Below are 15,332 nucleotides of genomic sequence, written 5' to 3' on the forward strand. Positions count from 1 at the left end.
TGCGTAGCAACGGCTCACTCTCCGTTGTGCGATCGTCGTAGCACTATGATACGCACCGTTCTGTGCATGCTAGGCTCCCAACGATTATGCTCACCTGTCGGCGAGTTCACCAACCTCGCCCGTAAAGTCCTTCTGGATCGCCCGATTGGCGTTCCTGCAGAGTTCGTCAGAACAAGGACTTCTACCATCAACAGAGCGATCGCCCGCGTCCGCCCGACCTGCCCGTCACTCTGACATGGCCTGCTGTTTCGCACGTTTCCACGGTCCTTCGCCTGACGGATACATTTTATTCGCCATGACGTGCGTAAGGATCCGCTGACGACTAGCATCTTCAGACCTCGCCCGCCAAGTCGAGACAGCACGCCCACTGAGACCAACTGCTCGTCAGACCATCTCATCTTTGGACTTTCGTTAAAGCGAATTCTGGGGGGGCGCATGTGGCGGTTCCACCGGGTGTCCCTTACACATATAATGTATATAATTCACTTTAACCTAACTGTACGTGTATTACTTACCTGTTTGGGCCATTGCCCCTTTAACTTACCTGTGGGGGCCGTTGCCCCTTTAAGACGCGCCCTAGCACGCTGACGTCACATCACGCATTGCGTGACGTACGCGCGACAGCCGCCGGCACAGCCCGGCCTACCGCGACTTCGGCCGCATCGGCTGGCAGACATGAGCGACACGATCCCCCGCGGCAAGCGCCGGTTCAGCTCGGCCTCCAGCTCCTGCTACCGCGGTCGCGACTTCGGCCTCAACGGCCAGCCTCCGCACCGGGTGAACACGCCGACGTATCGGCGCGAGTCACGTGACCGCCCCACGCACGGGCCAACGCGCTAGCGTCAGGACGCGGTCACATGGCATCCGAAGAGCGGGAAAACATGACTAAGCGTGATGACGTCATCACGCTCTCCCGAGGACTACAGACTCAGTCCTCGTGGAGTCCCCGTCGGGGTAAGGCCTATCTCGCATTGCTCCTGTATAAAGCCAGCTTACCTGTTGTATTTCGTCAGTTCCAGTTAATAAACAACTTAGTGATTATTCATCCGAACTCGAACTAAATTATTTAGTAGGCATTCGTCCCGAGAGGTCAACACGAATACCTGCACCCCGCCCTTTCCCCTGAATGTTTGAGAGTCCCCTTCCCTCTCTCTTGTTGTTAAACATGTCAAGGGTCAGAGGAGGAAAAATTCCCATAATAATAACAGAGAAGGTTAAGAAAGTGGAATTCAGTTGGTGGAAGCATAGATTAGAGACACAAATCCTCAAGGGGGCTTTTGAACCAGTGACCTTCAAAGGTAAGAGTGCTACCACAGAGCCAGAACTGACACAACACAATGCTGCTGTTGAACTGTGATGACAAGATACTGCAGCGACATACTGGTGGATCTATAGGTTAATGCACTGTGGGAACGGGCACTACACATTTATCACTGAAATCCTGCACAAAAGCTTTAGAGTAATAAGTTGCCTAAACATTCATTGTCATATTGCTATTGGAACTTAGTAATCATAGAATCAGAGAAATTTACAGCACAGAAGGAGGCCATTTGGCCCATCGTGTCTGTGCCGGCCAACAAAGAGCTCTCCAGCCTAATCCCACTTTCCAGCTCTTGGTCCGTAGCCCTGCAGGTTTCAGCACTTCAAGGGCATATCCAAGTACTTTTTAAATGTGATGAGGGTTTCTGCATCTACCACCCTCTGGGTGAAAAAAGTTCTCCTCAACTCCCCTCCAATCCTTCTACCAATTACTTTAAATCTATGCCCCCTGGTTATTGACCTCTCTGCTAAGGGAGATAGGTCCTTCCCATCCACTCTATCTAGGCCCCTCATGATTTTATACACTAAATGTGGAGAATATTCCAATGCTAACACTGGTTGTATGAAGCAACAGTGCTAATTGGCACAATACTATAAAACAAGACTACAAATTGTCAATAGAGGGCTACAAGATAATATTTCTCATGAGCTGTTCCTTGTGCTGATGCACGCCATTGAATGTGATGGTAGTGTAATTATTATTGTACTACTCATTAATGTAAAAACATGTTTTTTATTCGCTTATGGGATCTGGGCGTCACTGGCAAGGCCAGCATTTATTGCCCATCCTTAGTTGCCCTTGAGAAGGTGGTGGTGAGCCACTTTCTTGAACTGCTGCAGTCCATGTGGTGAAGGTACTCCCACAGTGCTGTTAGGGAGGCAGTTCCAGGATTTTGACCCAGCGACGATGAAGGAACGGCGATATACTTCTAAGTCAGGATGCTGTGTGACTTGGAGGGGAACTTGGAGGTGGTGGTGTTCCCATGCGCCTGCTGCCCTTGTCCTTCTAGGTGGAAGAGGTTGTGGGTTTGGGAGGTGCTGCCGAAGAAGCCTTGGCGAGTTGCTGCAGTGGATCTTGTAGATGGTACACACTGCAGCCATGGTACGCCAGTGGTGGAGGAATGGAATGTTTAAGGTGGTGGATGGGGTGCCAATCAAACGGGCTGTTTTGTCCTGGATGGTGTCGAGCATCTTGAGTGTTGTTGGAGCTGCACTCATCCAGGCAAGTGGAGAGTATTCCATCACACTCCTTACTTGTGCCTTGTAGATGGTGGAAAGGCTTTGGGGAGTCAGGAGGTGAGACACTCGCCGCAGAATACCTAGCCTCTGACCTGTTCTTGTTGCCACAGTATTTATGTAGCTGGTCCAGTTAAGTTTCTGGTCAATGGTGACCCCCAGGATGTTGATGGTGGGGGATTTGGCGATGGTAATGCCATTGAATGTCAAGGGGAGGTGATTAAGACTCTCGCTTGTTGGGAGATACTCATTGCCTGGCACTTCTGTGGCGCGAATGTTACCTGCCACTTATCAGCCAAAGCATGAACATCGTCCAGGTCTTGTTGCATGCGGGCATGGATTGCTTCATTATCTGAGGAGTTGTGAATGGCGCTGTACAATGTGCAGTCATCAGCGAACATCCTCATTTCTGACTTTATGTTGGAGGGAAGGTCATTGATGAAGCAGCTGAAGATGGTTGGGCCTAGGACACCGCCCTGAGGAACTCCTGCAGCAATGTCCTAGGGTTGTGATGATTGACCTGCAACCATCACAACCATCTTCCTTTTGTGCTAGGTATGACTCCAGCTACTGGAACGTTTTCCCCCCGATTCCCATTGACTTCAGTTTTACTAGGGCTCCTTGATGCCACACTCTGTCAAATGCTGCCTTGATGTCAAGGGCAGTCACTCTCACCTCACCTCTGGAATTCAGCTCCTTTGTCCATGTTTGGACCAAGGCTGTAATGAGGTCGGGAGCCGAGTGGTTTTGGCGGAACCCAAACTGGGCATCAGTGAGCAGGTTATTGGTGAGTAAGTGCCGCTTGATAGCACTGTCGAAGACACCTTCCATCACTTTGTTGATGATTGAAAGTAGACTGATGGGGCAGTAATTGGCCAGGTTGGATTTGTCCTGCTTTTTGTGGACAGGACATACTTGGGCAGTTTTTCACATTGTCGGATAGATGCCAGTGTTGTAGCTGTACTGGAACAGCTTGGCTAGAGGCGCAGCTAGTTCTGGAGCACAAGTCTTCAGCACGATAGCCAGGATGTTGTCGGGGCCCATAGCCTTTGCTGTATCCAGTGCGTTCAGCCATTTCTGTATATCACATGGAGTGAATCGAATTGGCTAAAGACTGGCTTCTGTGATGGTGGGGACCTCGGAAGTAGGCCGATATGGATCATCCACTCGGCACTTCTGGCTGAAGATGGTTGCAAACGCTTCAGCCTTGTCTTTTGCACTCACGTGTTGGGCTCCACCATCATTGAGGATGGGGATATGCATGAAGCCTCCTCCTCCCGTTAGTTGTTTAATGGTCCACCACCATTCACAACTGGATGTGGCAGGACTGCAGAGCTTTGATCTGATCCGTTGATTGTGAGATCGCTTAGCCCTGGCTATAGCATGCTGCTTCCGCTTTTTAGCATGCATGTAGTCCTCTGTTGCAGCTTCCCCAGGTTGGCACCTCATTTTTAGGTATGCCTGGTGCTGCTCCTGGCATGCTCTTCTGCACTCCTTATTGAACCAGGGTTGGTCCCCTGGCTTGATGGTAATGGTAGAGTGAGGGATATGCCGGGCCATGAGGTTACAGATTGTGGTGGAATACAATTCTGCTGCTGCTGATGGCCCACAACGCCTTATGGATGCCCAGTTTGAGCTGCTAGATCTGTTCTGTATCTATCCCATTTAGCATGGTGGTAGTGCCACACAACACGATGAAGGGTGTCCTCAGTGTGAAGACGGGACTTCGTCTCCACAATGACTGTGCGGTGGTCACTGCTACCAATACTGTCATGGACAGATGCATCTGCGACAGGTAGATTGGTGAGGACGAGGTCAAGTAGGTTTTTCCCTTGTGTTGGTTCACTCACCACCTGTCGCAGGCCCAGACTGGCAGTTATGTCCTTCAGGACTCAAGTCGTGGTGCTACCGAGCCACTCTTGGTGATGGACATTGAAGTCCCCCACCCAGAGTACATTTTGTGCCCTTGCTACTCTCAGTGCTTCTTCCAAGTGGTGTTCAACATGGAGGAGTACTGATTCATCAGCTGAGGGAGGGCGGTAGGTGGTAATCAGCAGGAGGTTTCCTTGCCCATACTTGACCTGAAGCCACGAGACTTCATGGAGTCCGGAGTCAATGTTGAGGACTATTTGCTGCAGAAGTAGTTTTAGAGTATTCATCTATTGAAGTATTTCATTTAGATAAGTATATGAGGGAGAAAGGAATGGAAGGATATGGTGATAGGGTGAGATGAAGGAAGGAGGAGGCTCACGTGGAGCATAAACTCCGGCATAGAGCTGTTGGGCCGAATGGCCTGTTTCTGTGCTGTACATTCTATGTCATTGTATATAATTAACCGTTTGCTATTATAGAATCATAGAATAGTACAGCACAGAAGGAGGCCATTGGGCCCATCCAGTCTGCGCCGGCTCTTTCGAAGAGCAATCCAGTTAGCCCCACTCCCCCGCTCTTTCCCCATCTCCCTGCAATCCTTTTCTCCTTCAAGTATTTATTCAATTCTCTTTTGAAAGCTACTATTGAATCTGTATCCACCGCCCTATCAGGCAGCACATTCCAAATCCTAACCACTCGCTGAGTTAAAAAGTTTTTCCTCAGGTCGCCTCTGGTTCTTTGGCCAGTCACCTTAAATCTGTGTCCTCTGGTTATCAACGCTTCAGCCATTGGAAACAGTTTCTCTTTATTTATTCTGTCTAAACCCTTCATGATTTTAAACATCTCTATCAAATCTGCTCCAAGAAGAACAACCCCAGCTTCTCCAGTCTATCCACGTATCTGTAATCCCTCATCCCTGGAACCATTCTTGTAAATCTCTTCTGCACCCTCTCCAAAGATTCATGTCCTTCCTAAAGTGTGGTTCCCAGAATTGGACACAGTACTCCAGCTGGGGCTGAACCGATGTTTTAATATAGGTTTAGCATAATTTCCTGGCTTTTGTACTCTATGACTCTATTTATATAATATATATATATTTATTTATAGCCTTACTATCAAGGGGCTTTAGTTGATTAGGGCTTCAAAGTGCTTGGGATTTGTACAATTTGTACATTGGGGATGTTTCCATATGCTTTACATGACTGTTAGTGCACTACTCATTACTCTACTTTGTCTGAACTCCAAGGAGGGCAGTCTTGAGCAGCGGGAACTGGAGCAAAACACAACAAGAATACAAATGAACGAAGTCAGCAGATTTAATGAAGGGAACTTTCTGAAATACTGACACCACAAAAAAAGACGCTAGACACACGACGACGCAGGAGTCGTCAGACAATTTAAGAACAATTCTGGTCAACTTGAACACTGAGGGCTAGATTTCGGCACATAGTTTCCTCGGAAAGGCCTCTCTTTAAGGGCTGCGGGGGGGGGGGGAGGGTGTCATGTGAGGAGATTTTCCTGGGTGTGATATCTTGGGGAATTAATTAGTATGAACTCTCCCTGATAGAATCAGCAAAGCAGTGTCATGCTTTCATTCATTTGGGCCAGAACAGAATTTTTTTTTGCTTCTCTCCTGCCCCATTGTGGCTGCTGAATCCAAGGCATCATTCTTTCACTGTCTGGTGGAGCGGGACAATGCTGAAACACCTCCGCCCAATTTCCTCCATATTCATACATCACTCTGATACCAATATTACTCATGCTGAATCAACGTCAGTTGGAGTGAGATAGAAGGGCTGTCATGTTTCTCTATTGATGGATTCCCCAAGATATCACAGCCCAGTGATTGGCCTCGGAGAGTTCATACTGATGAATTCTCCAAGATATCACCGCCCAGTGATTGGCCTCGGAGAGTTCATACTGATGAAATCCCCAAGATATCACAGCCCAGTGATTGGCCTCAGAGAGTTCATACTGATGAAATCCCCAAGATATCACCGCCCAGTGATTGGCCTCGGAGAGTTCATACTGATGAAATCCCCAAGATATCACCGCCCAGTGATTGGCCTCGGAGAGTTCATACTGATGAAATCCCCAAGATATCACAGCCCAGTGATTGGCCTTGGAGAGTTCATACTGATCAAATCCCCAAGATATCACCGCCCAGTGGTTGGCCTCGGAGAGTTCATACTGATGAAATCCCCAAGATATCATAGCCCAGTGATTGGCCTCAGAGAGTTCATACTGATGAATTCTCCAAGATATCACAGCCCAGTGATTGGCCTCGGAGAGTTCATACTGATGAAATCCCCAAGATATCACAGCCCAGTGATTGGCCTTGGAGAGTTCATACTGATCAAATCCCCAAGATATCACCGCCCAGTGGTTGGCCTCGGAGAGTTCATACTGATGAATTCTCCAAGATATCACAGCCCAGTGATTGGCCTCGGAGAGTTCATACTGATGAATTCTCCAAGATATCACAGCCCAGTGATTGGCCTCGGAGAGTTCATACTGATGAATTTCCCAAGATATCACCGCCCAGTAATTGGCCTCAGAAAGTTCATACTGATGAAATCCCCAAGATATCACAGCCCAGTGATTGGCCTCGGAGAGTTCATACTGATGAATTCTCCAAGATATCACAGCCCAGTGATTGGCCTCGGAGAGTTCATACTGATGAATTCTCCAAGATATCACAGCCCAGTGATTGGCCTCGGAGAGTTCATACTGATGAATTCTCCAAGATATCACAGCCCAGTGATTGGCCTCGGAGAGTTCATACTGATGAAATCCCCAAGATATCACCGCCCAGTGATTGGCCTCGGAGAGTTCATACTGATGAAATCCCCAAGATATCACAGCCCAGTGATTGGCCTTGGAGAGTTCATACTGATGAAATCCCCAAGATATCACCGCCCAGTGATTGGCCTCGGAGAGTTCATACTGATGAAATCCCCAAGATATCACAGCCCAGTGATTGGCCTTGGAGAGTTCATACTGATGAAATCCCCAGTGGTCCAAACCTCATCCGGCATCAGACGGTCACAGAGGGAGATCGTAAACCGACCAGCACAGTCGTGTGAGGGCCATGGCAGCCATGCCACTGACTGGATGAAATTATTTCTACATTTAAGTGAAAAATCGGTGTACAAATGATAATGTAAAGGGAAATAGCATTAATGCCAGCAGGAAAGTTACTGATGAATCCCATTTTACACTTGCTTGCTTCTTGGCTGTGAGGCTACCTCTCTGGCTGTGGTGGGACTTGATCTCTGCTGCAGCAGCAACACCTTCAATTTTTTTTAAATGTTACTTTTCTCCTAGTTTTATATTTAAGCTAAACATTCTTCCCAGGAGGCCCAAGTGGCCACACCTTTGAGTTACTGGCTGCATTGTCGTGCACTCTGCTTATAAACTCGGTGAAGGGATCTTGATTGAGCAGTGACAACTCTTGAAAACCGCGACACAATCACAGCAAGCGCAGTCAGGGAGACACCAACTAATGGTTAATTGCTACCCAGCAAAAGTCACAAACCTCAAACAAACTATGAGGAAACAATCTGCTTCCCCACACAGTGCAACCAAAAGGCTGCTTAGCAACATTTTTGCTGATTACATCAATTGAACGAAATCCATACAATCTGGTAAAAAACAGTTAAGTGTTCCTGGTTTTGTCCCAAGCTCCAGAAAAAAGAGAGCAAAGTTACAGGCATGACGCCATTAGGAGCAATGAAAGCAAAAAGACAATTGGTGCTTATTAAAGCATTGGCAAACATCGTGAACCACACGTTGACACGGTTACTGGCTGGGAGTCTCCACATCTTGCAGCTCTCTCATTGAGCCCCAGGACTTCCCAGAGGTGAGCGACACTTTTAAAGGGACCTGTGAAGAACAGAAAAAAGAACCTATAAAGTATTAAAAATCTTGCATGCAGCATGTACGTCTCGGAAGTGTCACACTGACTTCCTGTAACACTTTCCACATCACACCTTGTCGATAATAATACTCATATTGTTATAAACCAACAACAACTTGTATTTATATAGCACGTTTAATGTAGTAAAACATCCCAAGGCACTTCACTGAGCGATTATCAAACAGAATTTGACATCGAGCCACAATAGGAGATAATAGGAGAGGTGGCCAAAAGCTTGTCAAAGAGGTAAGTTATAAGGAGCGTCTTAAACATAGAAACATAGAAACATAGAAGACAGGAGCAGGAGTAGGCCATTCGGCCCCTCGAGCCTGCTCCGCCATTCAGTGTGATCATGGCTGATCATCCAAATTCAGTACCCTGTCCCTGCCTTCTCTCCATATCCCTTGATCCCTTTAGCCTTAAGAAATATATCCAACTCCTTGAATATATTTAATGAATTGGCCTCTACTGCCTTCTGTGGTAGAGAATTCCACAGGTTCACCACTCTCTGGGTGAAGAAATTCCTCCTCATTTCAGTCCTAAATGGCTTACCCCTTATCCTTAGACTGTGACCCCTAGTTCTGGACTCCCCGACCATCGGGAACATCCTTCCTGCATCTAGTCTGTCCAGTCCTGTTAGAATTTTATAAGTTTCAATGAGATCCCCTCTCATTCTTCTAAACTCCAGCGAGTATAAGCCCAATCGACCCAATCTCTCCTCATACGTCATTCCTGCCATCCCAGGTATCAGCCTGGTGAATCTTCGCTGCACTCCCTCCATGGCAAGAACATCCTTCCTCAGATAAGGCGACCAAAACTGCACACAATACTCAAGATGTGGTCTCACCAAGGCCCTGCACAACTGCAGCAAAACATCCTTGTTCCTGTACTCGAACCCTCTCGCTACGAAGGCCAACATACCATTTGCCTTCTTAACCGCCTGCTGCACCTGCATGCTTACCTTCAGCGACTGGTGCACAAGGACACCCAGGTCTCTTTGCACTTCCCCTTCTCCCAATCTATTGCCATTCAGATAATAATCTGCCTTCCTGTTTTTGCTACCAAAGTGGATAACCTCACATTTATCCACGTTATATTGCATCTGCCATGCTTCTGCCCAATCACTAAACCTGTCCAAATCATCCTGGAGTTTCTCGGCATCCTCCTCACAGCACACACGCCCACCCAGCTTTGTGTCATCTGCAAATTTGGAAATATTACATCTAGCTCCATAGTCTAGATCATTAATATATATTGTGAATAGCTGGGGTCCAAGGACCGATCCCTGCGGTACCCCACTAGTCACTGCCTGCCACTCGGAAAAAGACCCGTTTATTCCAACTCTTTGCTTCCTGTCTGCCAACCAGTTCTCTATCCAAGTCAATACCTTGCCCCCAATCCCATGTGCCTTAACTTTACACGCTAATCTCTTATGTGGGACCTTATCGAAAGCCTTCTGAAAGTCCAAATACACCACATCCACTGGTTCTCCCTTTTCTATTTTACCAGTTACAACCTCAAAAAATTCCAGTAGATTAGTCAAGCACGATTTACCTTTTGTAAATCCATGTTGACTTTGTCCGATCCTGTCACTGTTTTCCAAGTGCTCTGCTATTACATCTTTTATAATGGACTCTAGCATTTTCCCCACTACCGATGTCAGACTTACCGGTCTGTAATTCTCCGTTTTCTCTCTACCACCTTTTTTGAATAGTGGGGTAACATTAGCTACCCTCCAATCCATGGGAACTGTTCCAGAGTCCATCGAATGTTGGAAGATGATCAGCAATGCATCTACTATTTCTAGGGCCACTTCCTTAAGCACCCTAGGATGTAGATTATCAGGCCCTGGGGATTTATTGGCCTTCAATCCCATCAATTTCCCTAACACCATTCCCCTACAAATACTGATTTCTTTCAGTTCCTCCCTTTCATCAGACCCTACGTTCCTCCCTTTCAACAGACCCTATGTTCCCCGATATCTCTGGGAGGTTATTTGTGTCCTCCTTTGTGAAGACAGAACCAAAATATGTATTTAGTTGGTCTGCCATTTCTTTGTTCCCCATTATAAATTCCCCTGATTCTGACTGCAAGGGACCTACGCTTGAGTTCACCAATCTTTTTCTCTTCACATATCTATAAAAGCTTTTACAGTCAGTTTTTATGTTCCCTGAAAGCTTACTCTCATATTCAATTTTCCCCTTCTTAATTAATCCCTTTGTCCTCCTTTGTTGAATCCTAAACTGCTCCCAATCCTCAGGTTTAATGTTTTTTCTGGCCAATTTATATGTCCTCTCCTTGGATCTTATGCTATTCCTAATTTCCCTTGTTAGCCACGGTTGAGTCACCTTTTTTGTTTTATTTTTATGCCAAACTGGGATGAACAAATTCTGTAGTTCATCCATGCGGTCTTTGAATGTTTGCCATTGCCTATCCACCGTCAACCCTTTGAGTGACATTCCCTAATCAATCCTACCCAACTCGCGCCTCAGACCATCGTAGTTTCCTTTATTTAAATTCAGGACCCTAGTCTCTGAGTCAACAACTTCATTCTCCATCTTAATGAAGAAATCGATCATATTATGATCACTCCGAACCAAGGGGCCTCGTACAACAAGATTGCTAATTAATCCTTTCTCATTACATAATACCCAGTCTAAGATGGCCTGATCTCTGGTTGGTTCCTCAACATATTCGTCCAGGAAACCATCCTGTAAACACTCCAGGAATTCCTCCTCCACAGCATTGTTACTAATTTGGTTAGCCCAATCTATATGTAGATTAAAGTCACCCATGATGACTGCTGTGCCCTTATTGCACGCTTCTCTAATTTCCCTTTTAATGCCATCCCCAACCTCCGCATTACTGTTTGGAGGTCTATATACCACTCCCACTAACGTTTTCTGCCCCTTGGTATTTCTCAGTTCTACCCATACAGATTCCACATCATCAGAGCTAATATCCTTCCTTACTATTGTGTTAATCTCCTCTTTAACCAGCAATGTTACCCCACCTCCTTTTCCTTTTTGTCTATCTTTCCTGAATATTGAATACCCCTGCCTGGATGTTGAGTTCCCAGCCTTGGCCACCCTGGAGCCATGTTTCCATAATCCCAATCAAATCATATTCATTTACCTCTATTTGCGCAGCCAATTCATCCAGCTTATTACGAATGCTCCTCGCATTAAGACACAAAGCCTTCAGGCTTGTTTTTTTAACACTCTTAGACCTATTAGAATTATTATTTACTGTGGCCATGTTTGATTTAAACCGTTGATTTCTCTGACTGCCACTTTTGTTTTTCTCCTTCCTATCTTTTGCTTTTATCCTTGTTTCCCTTTCCTCTGTCTCCCTGCTCAGGTTCCCAACCCCCTGCCATTTTAGTTTAAACCCTCCCCCAGAGCACTAGCAAACACTCCCCCTAGGACATCGGTCCCGGCTCTGCGCAGGTGCAAACCGTCCGGTTTGAACTGGTCCCACCTCCCCCAGAACCGGTTCCAATGTCCCAGGAAATTGAATCCCTCCCCCTCGCACCATTCCTCTAGCCACGTATTCATCTGAAATATCCTTCTATTTCTACTCTGACTAGCACGTGGCACTGGTAGCAATCCTGAGATTACTACCTTTGAGGTCCTATTTTTAAATTTACCTCCTAACTCCCTTTTAGGACCTTATCCCGTTTTTTACCTATATCGTTGGTGCCTATATGCACCACGACAACTGGCTGTTCACCCTCCCCTTCCAAGATGTTCTGCAGCCGCTTTGAGACATCCTTGACCCTTGCACCAGGGAGGCAACACACCATCCTGGAGTCTCGTTTGCGGCTGCAGAAACGCCTATCTATTCCCCTTACAATTGAATCCCCTATTACTATAGCTCTCCCTCTTTTCCCTCCTGTCCTGTGCAGCAGAACCACCCCTGGTGCCAGGAAGTTGGCTGCTGCTGCCTTCCCCTGGTAAGCCATCCCCCGCATCAGTATGCAAAGCGGTATATCTGTTTGAGAGAGGGATGGCCACAGCAGACCCCCGCACTACCTGCCTGTGCCTACTACTCTGCCTGTTGGTCACCCGTTCCCTTTCTGCCTGTGCCACCTTTATCTGCGGTGTGACCAACTGATTAAACGTGCTATTCACAACGTCCTCAGCATCGCGAATGGTCCAGTTGTATCCAATCGCTGCTCCAGCACCGCAATGCGGTCTGCCAGCAGCTGCAGCTGGACACATTTCCTGCACACGTAGTTCTCAGGGACACAGGAAATGTCCCTGAGTTCCCACATAGCGCAGGAGGAGCATACCATGGCACCGGGCTGTCCTGCCATGACTTAACCTTTAATTAATTGAAATTAAATTAAATCAAATCAATCCCACCAATTACACTACAGATAAATGATAACTCCCTATATTCCACTTTTAGGACCTCATCCCGTTTTTTACCTATATCGTTGGTGTCTATATGCAAAGGAGAAGAGAGAGGTAAACAGGTAGAGAGGCGGAGGGAATTCCAGAGCTTAGGGCTCAGGCAGCTGAAGGCACGGCCGCCAATGGTGGAGCAATTAAATTTGGGGATGCGCAAGAGGCCAGAATTGGAGAAATGCAGAGGTCTCGGAGGGATTGTACAGCAGGAGAAGGTTACAGAGATAAGACAGGGCGAGGCCATGGAAGGATTTGAACACGAGGGTGAGAATATTAAATATAGAAACATAGAAGATAGGAGTAGGAGTAGGCCATTCGGCCCCTCGAGCCTGCTCCGCCATTCAATGAGATCATGGCTGATCATCCAAATTCAGTACCCGGTCCCTGCTTTCTCCTCATACCCCTTGATCCCTTTAGCCTTAAGAAATATATCCAACTCCTTCTTGAATATATTTCATGAATTGGCCTCCACTGCCTTCTGTGGCAGAGAATTCCACAGGTTCACCACTCTCTGGGTGAAGAAATTCCTCCTCATTTCTGTCCTAAATGGCCTACCCCTTATCCTTAGACTGTGACCCCTGGTTCTGGACTCCCCGACCATCGGGAACATCCTTCCTGCATCTAATCTGTCCAGTCCTGTCAGAATTTTATAAGTTTCAATGAGATAGAGGCTTTGGCAGACCGGGAGCCAATGTAGGTCAGCGAGCAGAGGGGGACTCGGTGCGAGTTAGGACGGGCAGCAGAGTTCTGGATGAGCTGAAGTTTATGGAGGGTGCTAGAAAACAATGGCCCAGAAATTAGGTTCGGGGGCTTGCCGCGCGTGCAAGCCCCCGATGTGCACTCACCCGGCGCGCCGACATCTGAAGCCTGGGCCTGCTTGGAATTCCGGTTCAGATGTCGGCGCGCTGTGCTTACCTGATCCAGCAGTGTAGTTAGTTCGATGTGCCAGCTGGGATCAGGTGAACACTGTGCAGCCAATCAGGAGAGGGGAAACTTCATTCATGAGTTTGATAGTAAGAACTGTCAAACTCATGAAAAGTACGGGCGCCCAAAACACTAGTTAAACTTTAAATAAAATTTTTAAAAACATCCCACTAACTAAATGAACTATAAATAACTTTAAAAAACAATTTTAAACAATTAATCAAATTTATGAAAAAAATAATTTTTTTAAAAATCGGGTCTAAAACTACACTTACCTTACTGTAAAGTCCTTAAAAACAATAAAGCTGTGGAAAAAATGTTATAATTTTAAGTAATAGACCACTTACCTTAAAGAATGAAGTCCTTACATCTCCTTTTTACATTCGTAAAAAGGAGAGGCCCTTACACACGCGCAAACCTGTGGAAAAAAAGGAATTTCAGCGCGCACGCGCAGAGTCCTGCGCGCACGCGTTCGCCCTCTGAGCCCCTTGGTTCAGAGGACAGGAAATGCCGGTTTTCCGCGCATGCGCTGTGCATGCTGAAAACCGGCACTTCCATCGGGCCCACGCGTGAGTACCCCGTCCGTACTCACGCGTTGGGCCCGGAATTACTGGGCCAATATATTCTCTGGCCATCAACAACACCATTGCAGATCTGCTAGTTCACAACAAAAAGTAATAAATCACATCAAGTAATGCATTAAAAAAAGCAAACCAAGCACTAGGGTTTATTCCTAGAGGTATAGAATTGAAAAGTAGGGAAGTTATGCTAAATCTGTATCGAACCATGGTTAGACCACACATAGTGTACTGCGTACAGTTCTGGTTGCCATATTATAAAAAGGATATAAGATAGTCACCAAGAAATCCAATGGGGAATTCAGAAGAAACTTTTTTACCCTAAGACTGGTGAGAATGTGGAACTCGCTACCACAGGGAGTAGCTGACGCGAATAGTACAGATGCATTTAAGGGGAGGCGAGATAAGCGTGTGAGGGAGAAGGGAATAGAGGATTATGCTGATAGATTTAGATGAGGAAAGACGGGAGGAGGCTCGAGTGGAGCATAAACGTCGGCATGGACTGGTTGGGCCAAATGGCCTGTTTCTGTGCCGTATATCCTATGTAATCCTATGTCATTTAAATGAAAATGGAAACATTGAAAGTGACTGGGTACCACACTTGGAATTGTGAAAGGCCATTCATCCCAACAAGCTTCCCCAGACCACGTACAATCTACCTATCGTGGACTGCAGTTATACAGCTCTTTTTGTGTCACAGAAAACAGTAGAGTTAGATCAGAGAACTGACTCCGGAATGCAGCAAAGGTGGAAACCCTGGCAGGTGGGTACATTCAGAACCGGTTTCCAGTCGCAGGCAGCAGTGTAACACCAGTCTCCCAGAGTGCGATTGTAGAGCAGGAGGTAGAGCAAAACTGAAGCACAGCGATAAACGACATCGAATTTACAGCACAGAAACAGGCCATTCGGCCCAACTGGTTCATGCCGGTGTTTATGCTCCACACGAGCCTCCTCCCATCCTTCTTCAACTAGCCCCATCAACGTATCCTTTTCCCCCACACGCATTTATCAAACTTCTCCTTAATAAACCATGAGATAAACGCCAACTTTTTTGGCCTCTAAATCCCACAG

At 46.7% G+C, this 15,332-nt stretch overlaps 1 protein-coding gene across 1 annotated transcript in view; it reads right to left on the reverse strand.

Annotated features, from left to right (window-relative positions):
• Window positions 1-5,730: 5,730 nt before the first annotated feature.
• Window positions 5,731-15,332, reverse strand: part of LOC147123965 (DNA polymerase nu-like) — a 176,709-nt gene continuing 167,107 nt past the window's right edge. Inside the window, exon 8 of the mRNA XM_085972254.1 lies at window positions 5,731-8,313. Within this exon, the coding sequence (XP_085828380.1) occupies window positions 8,230-8,313 (84 nt within the window). The 3' untranslated portion in view covers window positions 5,731-8,229. The remainder of the gene's footprint in view (window positions 8,314-15,332) is intronic.

This window comes from Somniosus microcephalus, chromosome 1 (genome assembly GCF_052327205.1).
Source record: "Somniosus microcephalus isolate GS21.2 chromosome 1, FLI_Smic_1.0, whole genome shotgun sequence".
Taxonomy (NCBI): Eukaryota; Metazoa; Chordata; class Chondrichthyes; order Squaliformes; family Somniosidae; genus Somniosus; species Somniosus microcephalus.